Below are 25321 nucleotides of genomic sequence, written 5' to 3'. Positions count from 1 at the left end.
TGTGGTCATGACTGTAACTGTTAATCCTGAGTACAATTGTTCTTGTTGCCTTTAGGTGATCAATAAGACCCCCCTGCCAAAACCATCATTTGTTTCTCCAGGGTTAACACTCTAAGTCTACCACTTAGCTTCAACTTTCTTATGTCTTTCAATTTCATTTTTATTGAGAATGTCAATTTTGATATGGTTCTGTTTCTCTTTAATAGAATGTCAGGTTGTTAATCATTAGAAAAGGGTTTCACATTTAGAATACCAATAAATTAAATTTTTAAAAGATGAATTAATTTTTATAAAGGGTCTAAAAACTTATTCTTAGTAACATCTATCTCCCTTCCCGCTATTATGTAACATATTGTTGTTCATCCTTCATTTAGACATCAGGAGGGCGATGTCTTGACTTGCAGGTGAATTGGATTTAAATGAGGCAGAGCTGTGCAAAGTCATCAGCCTCATTCTCTCTCTCCTCCAGAGTCTCTCTCCCCCTCTCTCTCTTTTTTTTTGCAGGGCAATGAGGGCTAAATGACTTGTCCAGGGTCACACAGTTAGAAAGTGTCAAGTGTCGGAGGCTGGATTTGAACTCAGGTTCTCCTGAATCCAGGGCTGGTGCTTTATCCACTGTGCCACCAAGATGCTCCCCTCTCCAGAGTCTCATTATGTAACAATGGTTACAGAGAAGGAAGGAGCCATTTTGAAGTTTTGTTTCATAGATTTTAACAGCTAGCAAATATTATATGAGCTAAGGTAGGCAAGGCTTGAAGTCTATGAGTCAAGTGAGGGATAATTTCTTTTTTTTCTTTTTTTCTTTTTTTAAGTGAGGCAATTGGGGTTAAGTGACTTGCCCAGGGTCACACAGCTAGTAAGTGTTAAGTGTCTGAGGCCGAATTTGAACCCAGGTACTCCTGACTCCAGGGCTGGTGCTCTATCCACTGCGTCACCTAGCTGCCCCGAGGGATAATTTCTAACTCTCTATTGGTGTCTTTTTTCCATTGCTACATTCTTCTCCAGGTAATTGATTCTGTGAAGTAACATTATATCAGATCATCATTACAGGGCATGAAAATTATTTCTCTATCATTTGCTGAAAGGAAGCTTGTTGGTGTTGTTGGCAAAGTGTACATACATACATATACACCTATGTATATAAATATGTATACACACATAACTTTGCCAACAACACTAAAGATTTTTATGTGTGTATGGGTACACATACATTAAACATACAGACTTAGTTTTGGAGTTCGACAGTTGGATAATATATGTTTTCTCTGGCTGTCCTACAGAGTTCTTTCTAGGACAGTTTCTTTCTGCCCTTCATTTATTAACTGAAGACTACTCAATAGCTTATTCTTCTATATTTAGAACTTCTTAAAAACAGCATTTCACAGCACCAGATATATGGTTTGGGGCCATCCATAATTTATTTCATCCTTTGCTAAAAGAAATACCTGTATCTACTGCTGCTGAGCAAACACAGCCAAATTCAGATAAAATAAATTTCTACTAGTTACCTGTAGAGCTTCTGCTTGCTGAGTACTGATTCTGATTTTGGGAATTCTGTAATCCCAAGGTGTAACTAGGATTTTCTGGGCATTTTTGCCCTGGGATTGAACCTCTTCTTTAGATGGAAAAGTCACCACATAATCCCGCCAGTTCTTCTGAAGGATTCCTACCACTCTGCCTTTGAAAAAGAAACAATATTGAGTTATGAGAGAGGTATACCGAGGGGCTAAGAGATAACTATGTACCATATGAACAAATGCCGATTAAATTAATGCTAAAATTACTTGTAAAGTGACATAGAAGGAAACAAGGGGCTAGCTCAGCATTCCACTACCTTTAAGTTGTTACAATCGAAGACAGAATCTCCTTTATCTTAGCATCCTGACAATTATCACATGAGATCATCAAGTACATCTAAAGAAGTGCAAAGATGCTCAAAGATGCTTTCCTATCATTCGATTTAGAAAATGGAGATCCCTGTATCTCATTCTTTTTGTCCTTCTTTTGCCACATCTGATGTGTACTTGGCATACAACTCTATGGCCTTCTCCCTTCTCTTTCGTCCCCTTATTTACCAATTTAAGAATTAATAAGTAAGTGGGGGAAGATAATAAATCTATGTGAAATTTAGGCAAAGGACGAATTACTATTAGAAAAGTTATTTTATCTCATGCATTTGAAAACAGAAACCCTCCAGAGGCTCACCGTCTGTCCTTCCTTCTTTCATTTACCTGTGGGCATGGGCTCGCTGGGAGACTCCCCTGGTGTTTTGTCATCGTTTTCATTCTCACATAAAGCAGCAGTCCTTCCTTTCCATTCATTTTTGGGGAGCAGTTCCACTACTACCACATCGCCATGAATTGAGCGGTTTCGAGCTTTTGTGCCATGAACAAGTATGTCACTAATCAAATCTGTTTTTAAGGAGGCAAAGATACACAGAGCTCTTCAATATCAGTAAGACATTTCAAGTGAAATAGTCCTGCACTCAGTAGCTTCCTACTTCTAAAAATGAAGACAACTCTGAGTTGTTCTGGAGATTATTAACTATCAACTAATATTTGTTTAGCACTATTTGATAAAGCATCAAATAATTTTAGAACTATTATCTCATTGTAATAATAATAATGATGATAACAATAACAATAGTAATAGGTAATAACATATCCCTTCAAGATAATACATTATTAGGGGCAGCTAGGTGGCGCAGTGGATAAAGCACTAGTCCTGGATCAGGAGTACCTGAGTTCAAATCCGGCCTCAGACACTTGACACTTACTAGCTGTGTGATCCTGGGCAAGTCACTTAACCCCAATTGCCTTACCCACCCCCCCCAAAAAAAAACAAACAAAAAACCCTGATCATCTCTTAACCTCGATAGCCTGGTCCATGAGAAAGTGGACCTGTCACAATTTCTATTTTATGCAGCCCATGACTGAGATGACAAATAAAAAGTGTAATATAAAAGAATAACAATCCTACTTTCATCACTGCGGAAGACCTTAGTAAAGAAGGGTAAAAATGTTCCTGAAAGGAACTGAATATACTGAACCTGAGTCTTTACTGCTGGCTCCCTGGAGTCGGACAAAAGCTTCTATTTGTGCTCTGTGTTTATTGACATTGAGAATTCCCTAAAATCAAAATGAACAGTCAGTGAGATGGCCTGGAGAGGGGTGGAAGAAAATTCAGCTTAGCTTTACGATGTTGAAAATGATGCAACAATAGCCCTTATATTACATTTTTATAAGGTGTGGGATCACAATTTCCAACAATGAGGATTTTTTTTTTTTCTCTTTGAGAGGAAAGGACACAGTGGAGCTGTTCCTCATAGTGGCATTCTTCCTGACTCAGCTGGCCTTCCCTATGTAGCATAAAGAGCCTTGCAAGGCGCCTGACCCCAAATATATCCCATGTGAATGTATATAAAACGCTACCATTTGTGAAACGTTCCTTTAGATTATGCAAAAAATGTAGATATCCCTGGGAGGTGTAACATAGTAATTTCTTAATCTATCAGTGAGATGGAATTTATCATATCCCTTTCTGATAGAAGAAACCCTGGTAGCAACAGCTTCTTGTGTACCTGTCATTGAGAGGGTTGAAAAAAGAAGGAGCCGAGGCCAGGATATACAAGACAAACTCTGCTTAGAACTGGCCCAGACTCCTAAACTAGATTAGGAATTTTTATTTCGTCCCCAGGGATAGAAGACATTTGCAAGGCCATTTCCAACCTCCTCTTCAACTGTAACCTGGCAATTAAAAAGCATCACTAATACTGTGGCTTTAGATGATTAGATTCTATAAGTAGAATGATGTCTGAGCCCACACAGCACCAACAAACTACTCAATAGTGACAGCTGTTCATTGGTTAGGCTGACTGCCTATTTATCCTGCTCTTTCAAAGGTCTCATAAGCAAGTAAAGAAGAAAACAATTGAGAGTTCTAACCACCATCACCACTCCCCCATTCAGAGAAGGGACATAGTAGCTTATTCCTGACAATGTCTTTTTGTCATTTTCCTCACCTGGATATATCTTCCAGACTTAATTCCAGCTTCTAATACTTCCAGAGGAAGATGCTCTGGGTATTCTTTCCCATTGTTCTCCTGGCTTTCAAGTTCTCTCTCACGACGAGCCTGAAGTATAGAATCACACAGCTCATGGGCAGCCTTTAAGTCGGGCCAAAAGTTGTCCAGATAATTCTGTGTAATAAAAGTTTAAAAACGACAGAGAAATTATTAATAAAAATCTCCATTTCAGTTCCATTTAAAAAACTCATTTTCTTGAACAACAGCGGCCGCAACACAGCATCGAGGAAATATTAGCCAATATTAGTTTTGTGTCTTTGCACCCCCAGAACCTAAAAGAAGATCTTACACATAATAAGTATTTAATGAATGTTTATTCAATGGACAAATGAATTTCCTAGTTAGTCTAGAAAGGCTTTGTAGAGTTAGTGAGGAGGTGATTCTAAGCAGAGGAAATAGAGGATCACATATTTTGAAATCTAAGGACTTCCATAGTCCTCAAGTACAACCCCTCACTTTACTGATAAGGAAATTGAGGTTTAAGAGAAGTGAAAGACCTGCTCAAGGTCATGCAGGTCAGCGGCTTCCACAAAGCCTTTTTAGATGAACTGGTGAGGCTCCATCGCATTTTATATTTGCATTCTTGATTACTCTGCATTTTCATACGTGTTTATATATGTGCATACAGTCTCCAAAGCTAGTAGTGTAAAGGCAGACAGTAGGAGACAAAGCACCCTGTTCCTGGAGATGGTCTTAAAAACGATCATCACATAGCTCGAGTCTGGCTGTGCAGGCCCAGGTGCCTTTATCTATTTGGCCATGTTTAGGGTCAGTGGAAAATGTTTGACTGAGCCATTAAAAGAGGCAGGGAGAGCCATATTGATCTTTAGTAGCCAGCATGAGATGACATGAAAAGTGGGAGACTGACTTCTGTCTCTGTCACTTGGGTTTACACATATCTGAGTAGGGCATAAGCTCCTTGGGGAATTCTCTTCCCTCAGTTAGTACTCTGCATACAGAGAAGTCAATTAATACTGTTAACCCAATCTAATTTCAAACTATTTTTAGAAGTAAGTGGCCTGGGGCAGCTAGGTAGCGTAGTGGATAAAGCACCAGTCCTGGATTCAGGAGGACCTGAGTTCAAAATCCAGCCTCAGACACTTGACACTTACTAGCTGTGTGACCCTGGGCAAGTCACTTAACCCTCACTGCTCTGAAAGAAAAAAGAAAAAAAAAAAAGAAGTGGGCAGGGAACCAGTAACCCCTAAGAGGCTACTGATGAATATTAGCATCACTTATCTCTGAATCTTCAGAGAGGTCCTGAGCACTGCTGATGTACTCACTATAACTATTTCTCCAAAAGACAAGTGGAAGCATCCAAGGAAGGCTAGTGAAGGTGATGATGCTGAGTTTGAGGTTATCAGCGTATACACCTTCACTCCAACCCTCAGAGTTTCATGCTTCCTCTATGGCTTTTTTGCACCATTCTTGGCGTGAATGTCACAGGTTACTGATCTCTGTTCTCAATAGCTATTTGGCTATATATCTCCTCTCCTTCCTGGCTAAACTCTTTGAGAAAGCTGTCTACCCTAAGTGCCTCTACTTCCTCTCCATTTGCTCACTGCTAAATTCTCTGTAATCTGCCTTGCACCATTCAACTGACACTATCAAAGTTAACAATGATCTCTTAATTGGTGAATCTAGCGGTCATTTCTCAATCCTCAGCCTTTTTTCACCTCTCCACAGTCTTTGACACTGAAGGCTGCCCTTTTCTCCTCTCTAGGTTTTCATGACATTATTCTCCCACGGTTCTCCTCCCTGTATGACCACTCCTCAATCTCCTTTGCTGGATCTTCCCCCAGGTCCCTCCTACTAACTATGACTAACCACTCTTCTCAAGTCTCTGTTCTAAGCATTCTTCTCTATACCATCTCAACTGGGGAATCTCATTAGCTTCCGTGGGTTTGCTCAATGAACCTCTATGCAGATGACCTGGTCCTAATTTCACTCGTAAGCTGTAGTCTGGGATTTCCAACTGCCTTTTGGATATTTCAAGATGGATGTTCCAATAGCATTTCCAATTCACTATGTCCAACACAAACTCATTATTTTTCTCCTAGAACCTTCTATATTTCCCATTATTGTCAGGGGCATCAGCATCCTCCCAGTCACTCAGGCTCAAAACCTCATTATCTTGATTCCTCACTCACACTCACTCTACATATTCAATCTTTTGTCTTACTCTTTGTACTTTCACAACATCTCTCACGTATGTCCCCTTCTCTCTGTTCCCACGGCTGCCACCTTGATATAGGCCCTCATGACCTCATACTTTGACTATTACAATTGCTTTCTGGTTGTCCTCCCTTCCTCAGGGCTCTCCCCACTCCAATCCATCTCCACGCAAATGCCAAAGTGATGTTGCATAAATACAGGTCTGACCACATAACTCCCCACCTACCTCCCATCCTACATGTACTCAGTCAACTCCAGTGGCTTCTGGTTATCTTCAGGATCAAATATAAAATCCTGTTTGGCCCCTTCCGACCTCTCCAGTGTTCGTACATTGACTCCCATCCTTCCACAGTAGGATCCTGCTCCCCTGCCCCGTGGCCAGACTCCATGCCTTTTCATTAGCTGTCCCTCATTACTGGAATGCTCTCCCTTCTCACCTACAGCTCTTAGCTTCTCCCGAGACTTGGCTCAAATGCTACCTTCTGCAGAAATCCTTTCCAGTTCCTGACTTCCTTAAATTGCCTTCAATTTACTCTATATATCTTGAATATACGTAGTTGTTTTCATGATAAGTGCCTGTCTGGAATAAGAATTCTTCAAGGGCTGGGACAGTGGCTTTGCTATTCTCTCTATCTCTAGAGCATAGCACGGTATTTGGCAGATAGTGAGGTCTTAATGAATAGTTACTTGACTCATAGACTGACCCACCAGTATATTTTTCTTTCTTTCTTTTTTTTGGAGGGGCAGTGAGGGTTAAGTGACTTGCCCAGGGTCACACAGCTAGTAAGTGTCAAGTGTCTGAGGCTGGATTTTGAACTCAGGTCCTCCTGAATCCAGAACTGGTGCTTTATCCACTGCACCACCTAGCTGCCCCAGTATGATTTTTTACAATGCCTTCAAAGAATCTATGTACATTTTTGTCTCTATCAAATTAATCTGTGATTTTGTCTCAATTTTCAGTCCTAGGTCTTTGGACTCCCGATATGGTCTCTCTATTCAAGTTCATGAGGAAGTCAAACCATATTATCCTTTTTTATTTATGCCAACATCTCTTCTAGCTATTTGGGAGTCTGATTCAGATTGCTTTCTTTTCCCCCAGACCCTCCCAGAAGTCATGACTTTTCTCTGTTCTTAGTCCTTGATTCTCAGGTGCATTAAACATGTTCACTTCTCAAACCTTCTTCCAACTTCTGTCATTAGCACCCAACCTCTTCTGAAGTTTTTTTCTTCATTCTTTTCTAAGTCCAAATCCCCCCTGAAAGAACTTATGAGCCACCTTACCTTGACCCCATATTACTTTTTTATTCCACTATCATTCAACTTTGTGAAGCCCTTGGTCACATGGTTTGTGTAGCTGTACAAAATTAAACTGCATTGTAACACTTGACTACAAAGAGAAGTGATTTTCACAGCGAGGAGAAAAACGTAATTTTAGTCAACTGTCCTCCGCAGAACAAGACATGATGCATTGCAGAAGAAAAAAGAGGTGACATCGCCATTAATATCTAGAGCCCCTGGAATTCTTTGCCATCCAAGAACATTGTTTTTTGGAGGGCAAGGAAATTCAATTGGCAAATTTTAGCAACAGAAACATAAGACAAGTAGGAGCCCTATAAAATCTACAATTAAAGGTTCAATAAGAATCTCTTAGAATTGACAAGGAGAAATGGGTGGTCTTGTTCAAGATTCTGCATCAAAAATGACAGCAACCAAATGTCATTTGGTTGAAGATCTTGACAAGAAAAAAAGATCAATAATTCATTAATGAATAGATTGTTTTTTATAACCTCCAAAGGTGAGATAGCAGCATGGTGTAAGGGCAGCCCAGGCGGATGGTCAATGACAATGTCTATCACAGCTCCATATGAAGGACTCAAACAAATGCTGCCACAGCTTCAATCCTATTATTTACTCCCACTAATCTCTCCTCTCATCCGAGTGTAATGAAGAGTGAAAAGCAGCTGAAAAAGACACCAAACAAGGCTAGCCTTCAACACTGGCGACTTGTTCAGCCAAATCTCTGGGTTCTCCTGGGTGGTGCTCATGTAGGGCATGGACAGTGACAGAGTGAGGTTGGCCTGGGCTGGGCTCTCAAGCTGGGGAAGATTCTGGGAGCTGTGTGGTCCAGGGAACCTTGCTCAGAACATCAGTGTCATTTTTTTTTTTTTTAGTGAGGCAATTGGGGTTAAGTGACTTGCCCAGGGTCACACAGCTACTAAGTGTTAAGTGTCTGAGCCGGATTTGAACTCAGGTCCTCCTGACTCCAGGGCCGGTGCTCTATCCACTGCGCCACCTAGCTGCCCCGCATCAGAGTCATATTGAACTAGGCTGAGGGTGATACAAAACCCTTCTTTCCTGCCCTGTCACTCATTGGCCAAAGATGCCTAGAGCCTTGTGGGTACTGCTTAAGGAGGATACTCTGTGCACCCATGTACACACACACACACACACACACACACACACACACACACACACACATGCACACACTCATACACACACATGTGCACACCCATGAAATAACAACTTGAAATACCTTGAATGAAATCACAAATACACCTTCAGTTTCACTTCCATACTGCTGAATTGCCTCTTCATCTTCTGTCACCATAACAACGGGCATCTTATCTTGGCAGTGGTGATAGTACCATACAGCTGCATTATAAATGCTCCTAGAAAAACAAACCATGTGTGCCACCCCCACCCCCAGCACACACATGTTAGGAAACATGGATTGTTGCTTAGAATGTCCTATTTTGTTCTGAATTGTTAGGTTCAGAGGCAATAACACCACATAGCACCATGTAGCAAGAAAACTGATTGATTTGCAGATAAGAGTCCAGGATTCCACTCTTGCCTCTGAAGCTAATGAGCCCCGTGTCTACAGGCAAATCACTTGTAATCACCTTATTTTTGGTTTGTTAACTCTTATTTAGGTTTCCAAAAAGTCATAAGCAGACTCATATATGACCACGGGAAATTCTTATGACCCCTGGGGCCTCAGTTTCTTCATTTGTAAAAGGAGGGACCTTAGATGGCCTCTGAGCTTCCTTCCAACTCCAAATCTGATTCAAATTCAAATTCCAAAAGTACTTATTAGGGTTTTAAAAAAATCTTCTGCAATACACACACACACACACATACAATATATACATATATACACACATGCATATGTATGTATATACACACTGATACTACTCAACACTGGAAAACACAAGGATGGGATGTGAAAATATAACAGAGAACTATCCACATGATTTGAAAGGCATATGGTTTTCACAATGCACTGAGGAGCTCATATGGCATTCAGAGGATATAGTTCATGTACGGTTATAAAGTAAATGCTCTTGTGCCCATGCCAGCAGCCCCTCAGATGGTCCTCTGTTGAGATGCCTGTGCAGTCACCCCTGGACTCTATTCTTCTTGGTTCTGGAGACAGAATCAGCTTTGGATTGGTGGAGGTTCAAGGTCAGGCATGACGATGTGTCGGACAGCTTCACTGAGCTACTGTGGAACTAAATTCCTATGGTACACTTGGAGACTATGGTAATACCTGAGAGATCCTTTCAAATGCTATACTCTACCCATTTGTTCACACCATGCTTGTGGAATATGCCCATTAGGGCAGTACCAATCAATTATCTGAGTGAGTGGAATCCTAGTGATAAGCCCTAGCCAAACAAGCAAGGGGAGGGCAAAGACTAGGTGGGTTTCCTCCATTATCTAAATTGATTATCTGAATGTTACAAGTATAGCAGCAAGAGCCTGTATATAGTAAGCATTGAGTATCACCAACAATTGAGTGTCTCCAGCCAATATACCACCCAACAGAGATGTTATGAGGAACTGGAGAGATCATGTAATTATAAACCTTAAGATTTTATAGAAATGTCAGCTATTATTATGATGCTTGGTTATTTTTCATTTCCTTTCCCTAAAAAAGGACTATGAGCCAAACTCCCTTTCCTACTCCATCCAATGGAACCTTTTTTCTCTCTCAATGTGACTGCTCTTCAATATATTTTATAATCTTGTTTTCTGGGTAGAGGGCTAAGCATGTGGTGAGTACCCAACCCACCCTCTAAGGACCAGTAGGCCAAGCTAAATTCGTATATGAAGCTGATGATATGAAGAAACCCAATTCAGCTTCAGTCACTAAACTTGTGCCAAACCGAGGGAGAGATCTGACTTCTGATTTATAGCAGTATAAATAATCACCATATTTTCACATTAATTGTGATGATGTAATTTGCTCACATGTTGATAAGATCAGAAGAAATGTTAGTCTTCCCTTCCATGCTACCTGGTATAATGGAAATTCTGAAGATGTGCATCAGAATTTTCTGGCCTCCAATATATAAACCTCAATTCTTATGACCTTCACCTTCGTTCTTGCTCTACCACCCAGAGATGGTGACAAACTCTTTCGGATTATGAAAACATTCAATTCTTTATTCAGCTCTAAATCAGAAGCCTAGTCTTAGAGCCAGGAAAACCTGGGTTCAAGTGCTAGCTCTGATATGGACTGGCTGTGTGACCCTGGGTAAATCACTTAATCTCTCAGGGCTTTTGTAAATTCTCTACAATTTTAAGTTGCAGAGCAGGTGCTGATATGCATTGGTAGAGAGAGTGTCTTCAATGAAATCATAGGTCCAGTTAAAAAAAAAATCAGAAGCCAGATCATAAGTTCATACCTTACACCCCATGATGGGGCACCAAATTTTGGTGAACCCTAACTGGTTGAATCTTCATGAACTTGAACTGAAAAATTCATCCCTTCGATAATAGTTTTCTATCATTCTACCTCTCCCACAACCTCACTCCTTCTAAACTTGTTTGTCCTAATGACAATTTTCATTCCTCTTCTTCCATGTTTTCCCAATCTGTTACCCTAGTTAGTTCTGACCTCACTTGTACACAAATGGTTAATGTTGGTTGAAATAGACCGTTGAAATAGTATTTAAAAAATCTTCATTTATTTAGGTTTCAGGCATTTCAGTACAAATTTCAGCTACAGAATAACTGCTGGTTCATTCTGTCATATTTTCTGGTAGAATCCTAACGTTAAATGGTTGTAAGGCTACAAATAATAATCACACCAAAAACCGATCATTCATACAGATTCAGTACCATACCTGGTCTGCCATTTTTCCATAGACTCTCCTCTTTCTCTTGGAAGATAGGAGTATTGCTGGAACTCGTTAGCAAAGAGAATACAATCATGGCGGGCATCCTTTAGGAGATTTCGAAGTTTGTTGTACTGTCTATGACATAAAGGAGACAAAATCTAATGAAGCAGGTGCTTTCCTAGTGTCATTTACATTTGCTGAAAATGAAATTAGAAAAAGGCACTTAAAAGAAAATGATCAATTATTTAATTTTAACTAAAAAAATTTTTGTGGGGCAATAAGGGTTAAGTGACTTGCCCAAGGTCACACAGCTAGTAAGTGTCAAGTGTCTGAGGCCGTATTTGAACTCAGGTCCTCCTGACTCCAAGGCCAGTGCTCTATCATCCACTGTGCCACCTAACTACCCCCTGACTAATTATTTTTAAATAAACAAATATTGACTTAGATTGGCATTTTTAGTAGTATGAGTGTGGCTATTGTTTTGCGGTGATATTTGCCCTTTTATCCCCAATAGTTTTTCTCTTTTCTAGCTTCTGAGACTTTTTTGGTCTATAGGTCATCTGTAAATTACGTTGCTCCATATAGACAGGTGCTACTTTTACTTAGCAGGTCTTCTGAATTGCTGTGGCTGAAGAATTCATCGCCCTGTAGCCAATAGGGTGATAGTTAGCCTGTGAGGAAATTGTGGGGATTAGCAAGTGGTTAATTGTGGGAAGTGAGTGAAACACATACTCCATGTTGTGACTCAGTTCTGGAGCTAGCCATTTCATTTCTACTAAATGATGGGTCTTGTCCAAATTCTGAGTTGTGAGAAAGGTTTATTCAATTGTGGGAACTGGAAGAAAACCTTTAGCTTGAATCTAGTTTTTTGTTTTCTTTGAACCTAGTCCTGTGGCTGGGAAACTGGAACACCCCCACCTGCTGCTGAAAGACCCTTAAGTAAAAGGAGCTAGCTTATGCTGACCCAGTCAGGTCCAAAGATTGATGCAAGGGGTTTTCTTACGATTGTACATCCCAAGCAAGCCATATGTCTTATCTGAAAACTGGCCCCATACTGATGAATGAGTTATTGTTTTCATGTTTCCTTGATTGTTTATAGATACTTGGGATTAGGATACTTCTTCTGAATTCAGGGAATTGGGCCGGTTTGCTCTGCCCCTCCCAACTTGGAAAGTCCCTAATCTTTTATCCGATTGGAAATCAGATTACTTAATGTATTGTTTCCTTTAAATTAACTGGCCTAATATGATTGTTTTTCATGTCTGTCTCCTCCTGTATTTGGGGTCCATCCCTAAGCCAAAGAGATCTGGTTCTGGTTCATTAGGCAATTGACATGCACTGCTTAATAAATCAACATGCCTGGAAGATCAAACCATTGTTCCCTCCGTCATTTCATCTTTCACCTGCCATAGTGGGCCTCTGACAGTCACACACTCTGTCACCAGGCCCATCCTTTTGCTCTTGGATCTGTTCATTTCATTTTTCAGGGAGCAGCTTTTTATTTTTTTAAACCAATGCCGACTGGTAACTGGTCTGCAACTTAGTCTTAGAGACTAAGGGTATAAGTCTTAGTGCCTGAGGTACTAAAGGGTTAAATAAATTGCTCCGGGTCACACAGCCGTCTCCCCTTGATCCCACCTATGGATCCCTGGCCCTAGGGTGAGCTTTTTCTCCAGAGCCCAGACAACAGGCAGTTAATTACGTTTTCCGGAACGCTGCCACAAGGTCATGAGATTTTCTTCCCCAAGGAGGGGGACCATGCCAATCAAACTTGAAAGTCAAGTCTGTAGCCGTGGATGGATGAGTTAAGTTCGTAAGAGAGAAGGTGCATTTCAGGAGGCAGGCGATACAGAAGAATGGGGACATTTATAGCTGTCTAAACAAAACTTATTATTTCTCTGAAAAAAGGTAAGTATTGTTCATAGTAAGGCAGATGTTAAATTAACATCTAAATTACACGAGGTAGGCCATTAGCATTTACTCCTGGTTCAGTATGAAAAACGCTTGGGTCACACACCCGTTCAACTGCCCCACAATGGGGAAGACAAAAAGCTTTTTCTGAAAGCAAAGATGAAGCACTTTGGCATCTCTCTTTCAGACAAATGCTGACCAAGCATCATCAGAAAACAATCTACTCAGTCAAAATGCATTGTTTAAGCTTTTACTATATGCCAAGCTAGGCACGAAGCATAGCACCCTGAGGCGAGGCGCGGGGTATACCAAGACAAAAATGAAAGCCTCTGCCCGCAAGAAACTGACATTCTGCGGGAGGAAAAAACATGTGCACACATAAGTGTGTGTATATGTAACATACATGTTATATATATTAGGATTTTTATATTACTGTGTATATTGTATGGTCACATATATTATGAAATATGTTATAAATACATATACACATATGGCAAATTCAGGGGTGGGGGAAACATTAGCAGGTCAGAAGGATTGGTTAAGACTACACCCAGGAGGTAGAACTTAAACTGGGTTTTGAAGGAAACAAGAGATTTGGAGGGGGCAGAGATAAAGAGGAAATGCCAACCTTTGCAAAGGCATGGAGAGGGGAGATGAGACATTTTGTATGAGCAGAGGCAAATAAGATGCTTTGGATAGAATGCAGAATATGTGAAGGGAAATAATGTTTAAGCACCCTAGAAACAGAGGTAGGAGCTGGTCTGCAAAGGGCTTTCAGTGACAAATCAAGGAAGTCCTATGTTTGCCACATGGCTTCACACTGTTTGCCTGGGTCTTTTAAACCTTTTAGTGCCTTAAACCTATACTGGTATCCTATGTCAGGGTTTTTAAAGGCCACGGCAGTGTGGCCAAGTTCTCACAAACCTGGCAAAGCTCCGAGGACAGGCCCAGTGATGCCACCTACTTAGCAAGGAGCTATGATCTGGACCGTGGCATGGGCACCCACAGCAACGGGATGATGGATCCAGAGGATATTTGAGGTCTGTACTACAAAGGAACAGTAACAACAACAAAAGGAACCTTCCATGTGATAGAGGAGAATGAGCTTTCCTCATAACAACCCGGTATGATCATACGCCCTTTTACATATTTGGAAACGGGAGTTTCAGGGAGCTTGACTGACTTACTTTGTAAGGACTCTTACAGGGCCCCCGACCTTGTCTTTTTGAACTGCCGCATTTTCCAGAAATACTGGACTCAGAGCATGCCAAGGCACTGAATGTGTCAAGGATGAAGCTCCCCGTGAGCTGACATCATTTGTTGTTGTACCCCAAGCCAGACTCCCCTGTGTGTCCTTGGGAGACAAGACAGGCACCGACTGTCTGTGCCAACATGGGATGATGTTTGTGCAGCTGGGATCTTTTCAGATAAGGGGGCCCTCCTATCTTCATAGTCTAGCAGTTCCCAAGGGAAAAGAATGAGGCTCTTGCCATCACCTTGCTCCTCCTCAGAGGGTGTGATCTTGCCTTTTCCCCACCTTTGCTGTGCTGTTTCCCCTCCCATGTCACTCCCCTTTCTGGTCTCCCCTCCTCCCTTTGTCCTGTTATCATAAAAGTATAAACTTCTGTAAAAACTCTGAACCCACTGCATTCCCATGCATGTTCATTTCTCTTGTAATAAACCTGGTTTTCACATAAGTCTCATGATGTGAGTGCCTGTTTACAGGCTCCAAGTCATCACCATCACCCAGTTAGTAAGTAGGAGACTAGGGAATGAAAACCTAGGCCTTCTGACTTCCAAGACAAGTGCTATTTCCACATCACCATACTATCCCCTTTTCTGTGGCTTCCTACTACAGTCAATCAGTGTTATGGTGGAAAGAACACTGGATTCTCAGTCAGAAAAATGAGTTCAACGATTGCCTCTGGGCTCTGCTGACACTGTTCCCCATGTCTTCTCTGTGGATTACTACCTGTTGCTGAATGCCCAATTCAGAAGCCTCCAAAGAAGTTTTCCCTAATGTTTTGCATGACTACACATGTATTATCTATATAAAATCCCTTCCCTTCTCAAGGAGAGGGGAGGGGATATAGGGAGAAAATTTGGAACTTGAAAAAAAATTCTTCCCCCCATGGGGCAATGAGGGTTAAGTGACTTGCTCAGGGTCACACGGCTAGTAAGTGTCAAGTGTCTGAGGCCCAACTTAAACTCAGGTCCTCCTGAATCCAGGGCCTGTGCTTTATCCACTGCACCACCTAGCTGTCCCCCAGAACTTGAAATTTAAAAAAAAAATGAATATTATAAATTTTTGTTTATGTGTAATTGAGAAAAAACTTAAATTAAAAAAGGCAAAACAAAAAAGGGAAGTTTTCCCTGCTTTCCCTTTTTTACCTTGGACTTTACTCAGTATACTTTGCTTATAGTTCTCTTATGCACTTACCACCTGTTATTGATATTTAGGTGCCATCCTTTTGGAGGGATGGACCCATGTCTTCTCTAAACTCTTCTTCTTGACCCCAAGAAATGAATGGGGCAGTGTAAGCAGAGACATGCTAAGGGGACAGTCAGTCAAGAAGTCAAAAGTAGAATTTAGGGTTCCTGACTTCTGGTTAAGTGTGCTTCATACAGACTGTGTCTAATTGATAGAACTTTGTTTGCCCTGAATTAAAAGTTTCCCCCAAAGTAGGTCAAATGACATGCATTTTTTACAAGCTTCACAAGAGTCACCCATTAAGAATAGGCTTTTTTTTTTTTTTGGTGAGGCAGTTGGGGTTAAGTGACTTGCCCAGGGTCACACAGCTAGTAAGTGTCAAGTGTCTGAGGCCGAATTTGAACTCAGGTACTTCTGAATCCAGGGCCAGTGCTTTATCCACTGCGCCACCTAGCTGCCCACCCATTAAGAATAAAAAATACATACTGATAGTCTTAGCTGTTCCAAATTTGAAGAAATATGAAAAGTTAACTTATAGTTGGAATCATAAAAGTTAAAATTTTTAAAGCCCATCTTCCCATTCAGTGTATCTTAAGTAAACTGATTTGTGTGTACAAATATATATAAGTATAATATATATTATAGGGGGTAGCCAGGTGGCGCAGTGGATAAAGCACCACCCTTTGATTCAGGAGGACCTGAGTTCAAATCTGGCCTCAGACACTTGATACTTACTAGCTGTGTGACCCTGGGCAAGTCACTTAACCCCAATTGCCCCACATAAAAAAAAGACTAATATATATATATATTATATATATGACCCATCATCTTTTCATATTCAATATGCTAATCTTTCTGATACTTAAGCAAAGTATTCTGAATAATAATATCAACCATATGGTTTACAATGAGTAAATGAAAAAGCTAAAGTTTGTTTAATAAGCCAAAGAGCCCTTGAAGCACGAGACTTTATAGATTCCAGTCTCTTGGCCTGAACTTGTACTATTTCTCCTAAGGTTCACTCTTCCCTGCCCTCCATTAATCCATATCTATTACCTCAATAGAGTTAAATAAAAAAGATCTGGCTCAAACTTCGCCTTCTCCAAGAAGCCCACCCTGATCATTCTTTGCCTCTGTATCCCTACAGCACCTGGAGGCTGTTGTATTGGTTTGTATTTGTTCCTAAATTGCTGTGTAATAGTCCTTTAATCCAACTCAATTCCACAAACATTTATTAAATGCTTACTATGTGCAAGGTGCTGGGGACACAAAGATTAAAACTAAAACTAGTCCCTGTCCTCAAGTAGCTTATATTCTACATGGAGAGAGACACCAGTGAAAGATAAGCTGGGGAAGAAGAGAACACTCAACAACTAAAGAAACCAGAAGAAGCTGCAGTGGGAGGTGGTTCCTCTGTCATGCCTAGAGGAAAGCTGAGGATGCTAAGAAGCAAAGGTGAGGGGGAAGGCATTGCTGATGGGAAGCAAGAGAGAGAATGCTCAGTATAGGAAACAACTTGCAAGTGACTTGGCAGGAATGTAGACTATACTATGTCTACACATGTCAGAATCGGTGAGGAAAGACTGGCTAGAGGCAGATGGTCAAAGTCCTCAAAAGCTGGGCTGAGGGGCTGGCATTTTACCCTCAAGGTACTGAGGAGTTACTGAAGATTTCTGAGCAGGGTAGGGACTTTGTCAGAGCTGCACTTTAAGATCATTTCTGAATCGGTACAGAGGAGGGGTGGAGAGGGGACAGGCTTCAAGGAGAGACAAATTAGGAGTCTGTTGCAGTAACTCACGCAAGGTGATAAAAACTAGGGTGGTGGCTGTGTAGGTGGCCACTCCAGCACGCCCTTTCCCAGCCTAAATTAATCACTTCCCAACTCACCCCAGAAGCTGACTCAGGCCTGGGATAGCACCTCCCTTAGCCTCCTCTTCTGTCTGACAGGAGGTCTTCCAGCCAAATCCCCCACTCTAGTAGCAGGAATTGTGACTGGTTTCAAGACCCTGTCCTGCTCCTGCCTGAGGGTAGCCCTGGGGTCCCGTCCTTCCCCTCCCCCCTTCTTCTAGTATGTCGGCTTTCCCCATTAGACTGTAACACCTTCGTGTGGAGGGACTATCCTTTTTCTTATTTGTATGCCCAGCACTTAGCACAGTGCCAAGCCTGGTTAGTCATTTTTCAGTCATGTCTGCATCTCTGTGACCCCATTTGGGGTATTCTTAGCAAAGATGCTGGAGTGGTTTGCCATTTTCTTCTCCAGCTCATTTTACAGATGACGAACTGAGGCAAACAGGATGAAGTGACTTGCCCAGGGTCACACAGCTAGTAAGTGTCTGAGGTTAGATGTGAATTCAGGGAAAGACTTATCTTCCTGGCTCCAAGACCAGTACTCTATTCACTGTGTCACCTAGCCCGCCATAGCTGGTGCTTAATAAATACTTATTGAATTGAAATGGACAGCAGGGAACAGATGTAATAGATATTGTGGAGGTAGAATTGCCAAGGCTGGATGGAAAGGGCTGGTGGTGAAAAAAAAGAAAGAGTATCATCATACTGAAGAGGGTGGTCAGGGATACAGTGTCGTTGAGGGGGGAGCCAGGTTTCCATAAGTGCAAGAAGATGGAAAACATGGGAAAGGAAGAGTCTCAAATGAAGGGAATTTTGTTAAAGATAGAACAGAGGTTCAAGGAAACACAATGACAAGGAATGGGCGGTCAGTATAGAAACTCTGAAGGGGTAGAGCCTAGGTGGATGAAAATGAGAAATTGTGGATTAGGAGGAAAGAAAGGAATTAACTCAACAATACAATCCAGCACAGTGCTAGCTGCTGGGGAGGACAAGCACAAAGAATGAGACAATTCCCATGGCCAATGAGCTTCTACTATGTTAATAAACACACACACACACACACACACACACACACAGTAGTTAATATAAGGCAACTTTGAGGAAGGGCACTACAGGTGGGGGGGGAAGGGGACAGGGAATGAGAAAGGTTTTAGTGCTTGATCTAAGTCTTAAAGGAAGAAAAGGATGTCATAAGGCTATGGATGAAGAGGGCCTGAATATACTTCAGGTGGGGAGCAGCCAGGTACTGCAGAGGCAAAAAGAGGGAATGTAGTGAGGGAGGAACAAGAGAGAAAACTAGGTTGGTTGGATCACAACATGTAGGAAGTGAGTGATGTCTAATCAGGCTGGGAAACAGGAGGATGAGGTTGTATAGAGCTTTTTTTTTTTTTTTTTTTGCGGGGCAATGGGGGTCAAGTGACTTGCCCAGGGTCACACAGCTAGTAAGTATCAAGTGTCTGAGGCTGGATTTGAACTCAGGTACTCCTGAATCCAGGGCCGGTGCTTTATCCACTGCACCACCCAGCTGCCCCTGTATAGAGCTTTAAAAGCTAAACAGAGGAGTGCATATTTTATCCTGGAGGCAGTAGACAGCCACTGGACTTAGCTGATGGAGAAGTCAGTAACCAAGTCACAGAGAAGAAGAGCTAAGAGTTTGTCAGCCACTGTTTTCCCAACTAGAATTTTAAGGTCACGTAAAGGCAAGGTCTATGCCTCCCTTCTTCTGTAATTTCCCCAAACACTCACTCAAAGAAGGTACAAACATGAGGTGCTCAATATGGACTACTAAATAACTACAATGTGATCATGGTGTATCTATAGGACTACTGCATAAATCCTAATTATTAGAGAATTCACAACAGTGTCAAGCATTGGAAAACCAAAATAGCTTTTCAACAGTCTGATCTGTTTAGAAACATTTTGGAGAAAACTATATTTAAAACCCATCTCTTTCCATTTGGAGGGTTTGGGTATTGCTTTGAAAATCCTTTAAAATGAAAATATTTTTTAAAAACAAAAGATTATCAAGCTCTGCACTGTGTCAGCAATCCAAATGATAACAACAAATTGATTTTAGTAGGAGAAATTGAAATATGACACCTGGAGCTGCATTTAAACTTGGAAATGTATAAACATTTCTATCTTAGAGTCAGAACAAAATCATCTTCAAACTCATTTAATAATATTCTATCTGAAAAACCTGCACACAATCTATTTAACGCACATTTTTATGAATAGGACACGTAATAACGGCAATTTATCATTTTAATATACAAATAAAAACAGTTTACACTCTTCACCGTCAAGTAATGAAGAAACTTCAATGTTTAATAAGAATAAATAACTCCTATATTTAAATGATTTTAGGTATTAGGTTGGATATATAACTCTAATATGTTATCTCTCAACAAAGGATGGTCTCTTAAGTTCAAACACAGAATCCTCTTAAAACATCAAATGAAGTAAAAAATATTGTTAAAGCATTTGTTTTAAAAGTCTGTCAATTGTTTTTTTATTTAGACATTTTTATTAGGGAAGAGTTTTCAGACTGTCTTCTGTCAGAAGGCCTTTGTTTAGTAAATACAATTATTGTGGATGGTAGCTACAGTAAGACTCCGAACAAAAGAGGAATTTATTTTAGGCTTCCTTCAATAAATTATTCGATCATATGATCTGTGGGCACTTGCAATAGAGAAGCACAGATTTTAATACTGAACTGTTTTTCGTTCAACAAATTGTTGCAAATTTCTGAAAGAACACAGATATATGTACATATATATGTATATACACAGACATAGGCAGAGTTCTGTATATATATACATGTACATACATATTTGGATTAAAGTGCTAAGGACAACAAAAAGAAATCACCAATCAGCTTCCTGCTGCAAGAATGCAGACCAGATAACATGAAGTACTCACTGCTTGTAATCTTAAAACACCAACCTACTGGGACATGAGCTATAGAGTCAAGGGATTGTGCTTCAGTCACATGCTAAAACAAAAACCATGAAATAAAGCTACTGTAAAAATGGCTTTCATAATTCCTTATTAGATAAGTAAATAACAAATGAGTTCCAAAATTACTTTAAAAAAATTATTATTCATTTTTTTGTTTTAGTTTTTAGGGGGAAGAGAAGTTGGAACACAACAAAATTACTTTTTTTTTTTTTAGTGAGGCAATTGGGGTTAAGTGACTTGCCCAGGGTCACACAGCTAGTAAGTGTTAAATGTCTGAGGCCGGATTTGAACTCAGGTACTCCTGACTCCAGGGCCGGTGCTCTATCCACTGCATCACCTAGCTGCCCCTACAAAATTACTTTTAAAGAAGAGATTTCTCCCTCTACCCCTTCCAGGACCTTTCATATTTAATAAGTTCAGATTAAAAGTAAATAATTATGCAAAACAGATATACCTTCGTCCTCTTTGATGCTGTACAGCTTGACAGGCTGTCTGCATGAAAATAATACCTTTCAGCTCCGGAAACTCAAGAATCTCAAGGTAATCTTGAACAACTTTCCAGTCAGGGATAACATAATGAGTCACATCACCGGACAAAAGTTTCCCATCTGGAACATAATTCAAAATTTAAGAGATGAGACAACACTTCCAAGGCTGCTTTATTACCACTGCCATGTCGCAGAGTCCCAGTGTACAAAATAACTTACAACCTTAACTACCCTGCATGGTTTTTAAAAGACAAGACAAATCTACTTTGGTAGAGGGCCAAAGACCAGGTAAACTTAGCAGCTTCATTTTTCTAAAGGTGGGATAAATAAAAACATAACATGGTTTATTATGGTGCCAGAGTTGCATTGGGGGAAGTTGATGGATTTTCTGGAAAATAAACAAACTTTTAGAATTACTTAGATTTTCTGGGTTAACCCATCACTGCCTAGTAACCCACATCTGAAGATTGAATGAAAAAAGACAATTTCCAGAGAATCATAAAATGCTATTATTAAAATTATTTTTTTAGTGAGGCAATTGGGGTTAAGTGACTTGCTCAGGGTCACACAGCTAGTAAGTGTTAAGTGTCTGAGACCGGATTTGAACTCAGGTACTCCAGGGCCAGTGCTCTATCCACTGTGCCACCTAGCTGCCCCTAAAAAATTTTTTTAAAACTATTTAATTTCAAGCCAGGAATTCTACCTTATGTTTCAGAGCTAATGTTGGCTGATCTATAATGATGGTGTTAATTGAATAAACTATTCAATAAAAGTAATGGGCAATGAATGATACAATTTCTGTCCACCCCACGGGTTTGTTTACTGAACTTTGCCGGTTAATGTTCCACTGAGCCCTTAAATTGAGGATTCCAAACAGCATTAAGTGGCTCATTAACTTCACCAACCACACCTTCCATTAGAGGAATTATGTATGTGGGGTCTATCACAATTTGCATGACCACGGGCCACGAACTTGACATCTCTGGGCCCCAGTTTAGATATAAGGAGGTCAGACTAGATGACATCTAAGGTTCTTTCAACTCTAAAACCTATAATTAAGTTCATTATTATGAACTTTAAGAGTAGTCTTAAAAGTCAACCAGAGAAGACACTGCAGAGTACACTAAAGACCCAAGTATTTTAGGAAAAACCAAGTCTTCTGTGAGTCTCTTGCCACTATAATGGTATGTATACATAAACAGCACGAGGAAGTGGGCCGTCAACTGGCCATCTGGGAACATGACTTTATGGTAAGTGGGAACGGATGAGCATCGAAGGGGCCATCTCTAGCGCTGCAATTGACTTTTCAATTAGAATCAACTCTTCTCGCTGACCTGGGAAAACCTGCCGCAATCAGAAATGATGGTTTAGTCTTTAAAAAAACAAGGGACTTTCTTCTATGGTTTCAAACCCTGCAGAATTACGATCAGCCATCAAAACTGCATATAAGTAAATGCACTCGATACAGATGGCTCCTAAGGAGGCTAACAATAGGGCCACTGCCTTTGATAGTATCACAGAGTCCTAGGATTTAAAGCAAGAATCTAAAATATATCTGGTCAAACCCATTCATCTTTATGGGTTCATTCATCTTTTTAAGATAAGGCATCTGTAACCCATTTGGAGGAAGTGACTTGAGATCAACCAACCAATCCACAAGCAGGGGGACAGGCGCTGGGATCAACCGGGACCGGGAAGAGCAGTGTCTGCTCTCAAGGAGATGACATTCTAATGAAGAAGACAACGTGTACCCAAAGAGAGAAACCGACAGACACAAGGAGAGAGAAGGAAGATGGGAAGTAACCCCAAGAGCAGAGGTCCTGGATCTTTTAGTGTCTCAGACTGATATTTCTAAATGCACAAAATCACCCCAAACCCCCAAAGAAACCCATTTACGATGAAATACAGGGGAGGCTTGTGGAGGGGAAGGACCCGGGCTCAGACTGAGATCACCGGCAGCCACCCCACCTTCCCCGCTACAGGGGGCACCAGAGTAGCAAGCAGAGACGTCCCGCTGCCTTCTCTCCCCGCCTCCAGAGGCCGCAGTGTTTATATTCCCCTCCTGAGAGGGGGGAGGGGGCTGTTTACATCTCCCGCTCAAGCCCGGGTCCGCCCGGCATCTAGTGGCCCCAGTTAGGAGGAGGCGGGGAGCGCAAGCACAGTGTTTACAACCTAGCCCTGGCCAGTCTTCCGCCCCAGTGCCATCCCGCTTCCCCGCTGCTACAAGGAAGCGCAGACACCGTATTTACGCTGCCGTTGGCTTCTCGCCTCGCCTCCGCCCTCCCTGCAGGGGGCGCTACAGCTGCGGGCAGGCCGGGAGCACTGCCAAGGTTTAAACCCCCTCCCCCTCCTCCTCCCCCGGCCAGCTCCCTCCCCGGCTCTGACCGTTACGACAGCGGGCGGGCTGCGGGCACAGCGGGCTGTTGCAGGGCACAGTGGGCCGCAGGTAGTGCTCCCTCACGATGCGCACTGTGCGGCCCTGGAAAGTCCTCAGGTGCAGCACCTTCTCCCGCTTCTGTAGCATGGCGGAGACGAGGCCGGGCAGCGGGAAGAGGCGAGGCCGCGGCTTGGGGCCCGCCCCCTTCCGTCCTCGGGAGGCCGGGCCCTGAGTGCCACAGGGCGCCTCCCGGGGGCCTGGGGCCGGAGCTGCAGCTCATGCAGAAGCCGCCGCTGAGGCCGCCCCGCCGCTTTTCGCGGGGCCAACGGCCGCCCCCGCCTCGATCTCTGGGCCACCGAGAGGGGCGTGGGAGGGGCCTGAAACCCCCTTCCTGCTGGGCCGGCAGAGCGGGCTCCTAGGTGGAGCTCGGTCACCGGCCGACCCCGAAGACTCCCCCGTGCCTCAGTTTACCCCCCCTCCAAGGGAGGGCAGGAAGAGAAGAATCTACCCATCCCTAAGAAGAGATTATAGAGACAAAGGAGGGGAGGAGAAAACACGTGAAAGGCTTCCGGTCCCTTGGAAACCACGTTACTATGTGTGTTAATTACAATAGCTTTTTACTTTCCACTCGTAGCCAGTCAACAAACATGTATTAGGCAACAATTATGTACCAGACACTGTGCCAAGCCCTGGGCATGCAAAGACAAAAACAATCCCTTCCCGAAGGGAGCTCACATTCTAATAGGGGAGACAACATAAAAGCTATGTACAAGCAGGAGCCATAGATAAAGATATGTGTGTGTGTGTATCCTGTCCTCCATATATACACATATATACCTATATATACACGCACATTTGTATGTATGTGTGTATATCTCACATATATATCTATACACATATATCTATATATCTCTCTCTATACAAACAAATATATGGAGATAATGAGGGAGATTATGAAAGGCTTCTTGCAGAAGGTGGTATTTTAGCTAAGACTTGGAAAGCAGCCAGGGGTGGGTGGGAGTTAAAGCTTGAGAGACAGCTTGTGAAAATGCTCCGAGTGGGGAGATGGAGTTTCTTGTGTCTAGTTTTTTGTAGCTATAATTTGCAACTAATATGATTAGGATAACCTTAGGACACTAAGGGAACACCTTACCTGACACCTCCCATCACCAGAAATCTAAACCGAGTTTTGTCACTAGGCAACTGGGAAAGACCCTTCCTGAACAAGTTGACTATTAAATAATCGTGTTTGGATGACTTCTCAATGGGCTTCTCAATATTGCCCTGATTGTGAAAGAGTGTGGATAGTACAGTAGTAGGTGTGCCTGTGCTCCTGTTGAATTGTGTACTTTGTTCTAGAGCAAGATGTTGTTAAGGGTCTCATGGGGGTGTTACTACTTAAGATTTGGAAGCTGCTAGGCCATACCCAGATACTCTATTACATAGGTGAGAGTTTTCCTTTAATTAAAAAAGGACCTTAAAGGTTTCTAGTTATCCAGAACAGTTTGGAACTTAGATGATGTACTTGGTAGTATTTCATCATCGGTAGATTTCATTCATTTATTTATTCAACAAACATTTATTAAATTTCTAATATATGCAGAATCTTTCAGGGCATGGAGTTGATAGAAATTTTAAATAAGCCAGTCTTTGGGTGGGTGTGAAGATCAAGTGAGATAACGTGCTACATAGCAAACTTTAAAGCACTATAGGAATGTTAGCTCTTGTTATTATTGTCCCTCTAATTTCTAGCTCCTGCCAAAGTAACTGCAACTTTATATTTATTCTGAATTCTGTTAATATTTAAATCTGTAGATAAAAAGGCAGACACATAGCTATACACACATTTTGTTTACCCCAATAGACATAAACAGGGATTATTTATTTATTTGTCTTTGTATCTGCAGCACCTAGTACAGT

The 25321-nt window shown here is 41.6% G+C and overlaps 1 protein-coding gene across 2 annotated transcripts in view; it reads right to left on the bottom strand.

Annotated features, from left to right (window-relative positions):
* Window positions 1-23921, bottom strand: part of DIS3L (DIS3 like exosome 3'-5' exoribonuclease) — a 42738-nt gene extending 18817 nt beyond the window's left edge. The window contains exons 1-8 of one of the 2 annotated variants that reach the window (XM_043989344.1): window positions 23410-23921; window positions 20991-21144; window positions 11392-11520; window positions 8793-8928; window positions 4022-4198; window positions 3050-3128; window positions 2232-2411; window positions 1509-1678 (exon numbers count right to left, since the gene is read on the bottom strand). In XM_043989344.1, coding sequence (XP_043845279.1) covers window positions 1509-1678; window positions 2232-2411; window positions 3050-3128; window positions 4022-4198; window positions 8793-8928; window positions 11392-11520; window positions 20991-21144; window positions 23410-23548 — 1164 coding nt within the window. In that variant the 5' untranslated portion in view covers window positions 23549-23921. Of the gene's footprint in view, window positions 1-1508; window positions 1679-2231; window positions 2412-3049; window positions 3129-4021; window positions 4199-8792; window positions 8929-11391; window positions 11521-20990; window positions 21145-23409 lie in introns of those variants that run through there. The other variant, XM_043989345.1, reaches the window with a different exon arrangement.
* Between the last annotated feature and the right edge of the window lie 1400 nt (window positions 23922-25321).

Source organism: Dromiciops gliroides, chromosome 2, assembly GCF_019393635.1.
Source record: "Dromiciops gliroides isolate mDroGli1 chromosome 2, mDroGli1.pri, whole genome shotgun sequence".
Classification (NCBI taxonomy): Eukaryota; Metazoa; Chordata; class Mammalia; order Microbiotheria; family Microbiotheriidae; genus Dromiciops; species Dromiciops gliroides.
The sequence above is the reverse complement of the archived record's forward strand: the minus strand, read 5'-3'. Positions and strand labels throughout refer to the sequence as shown.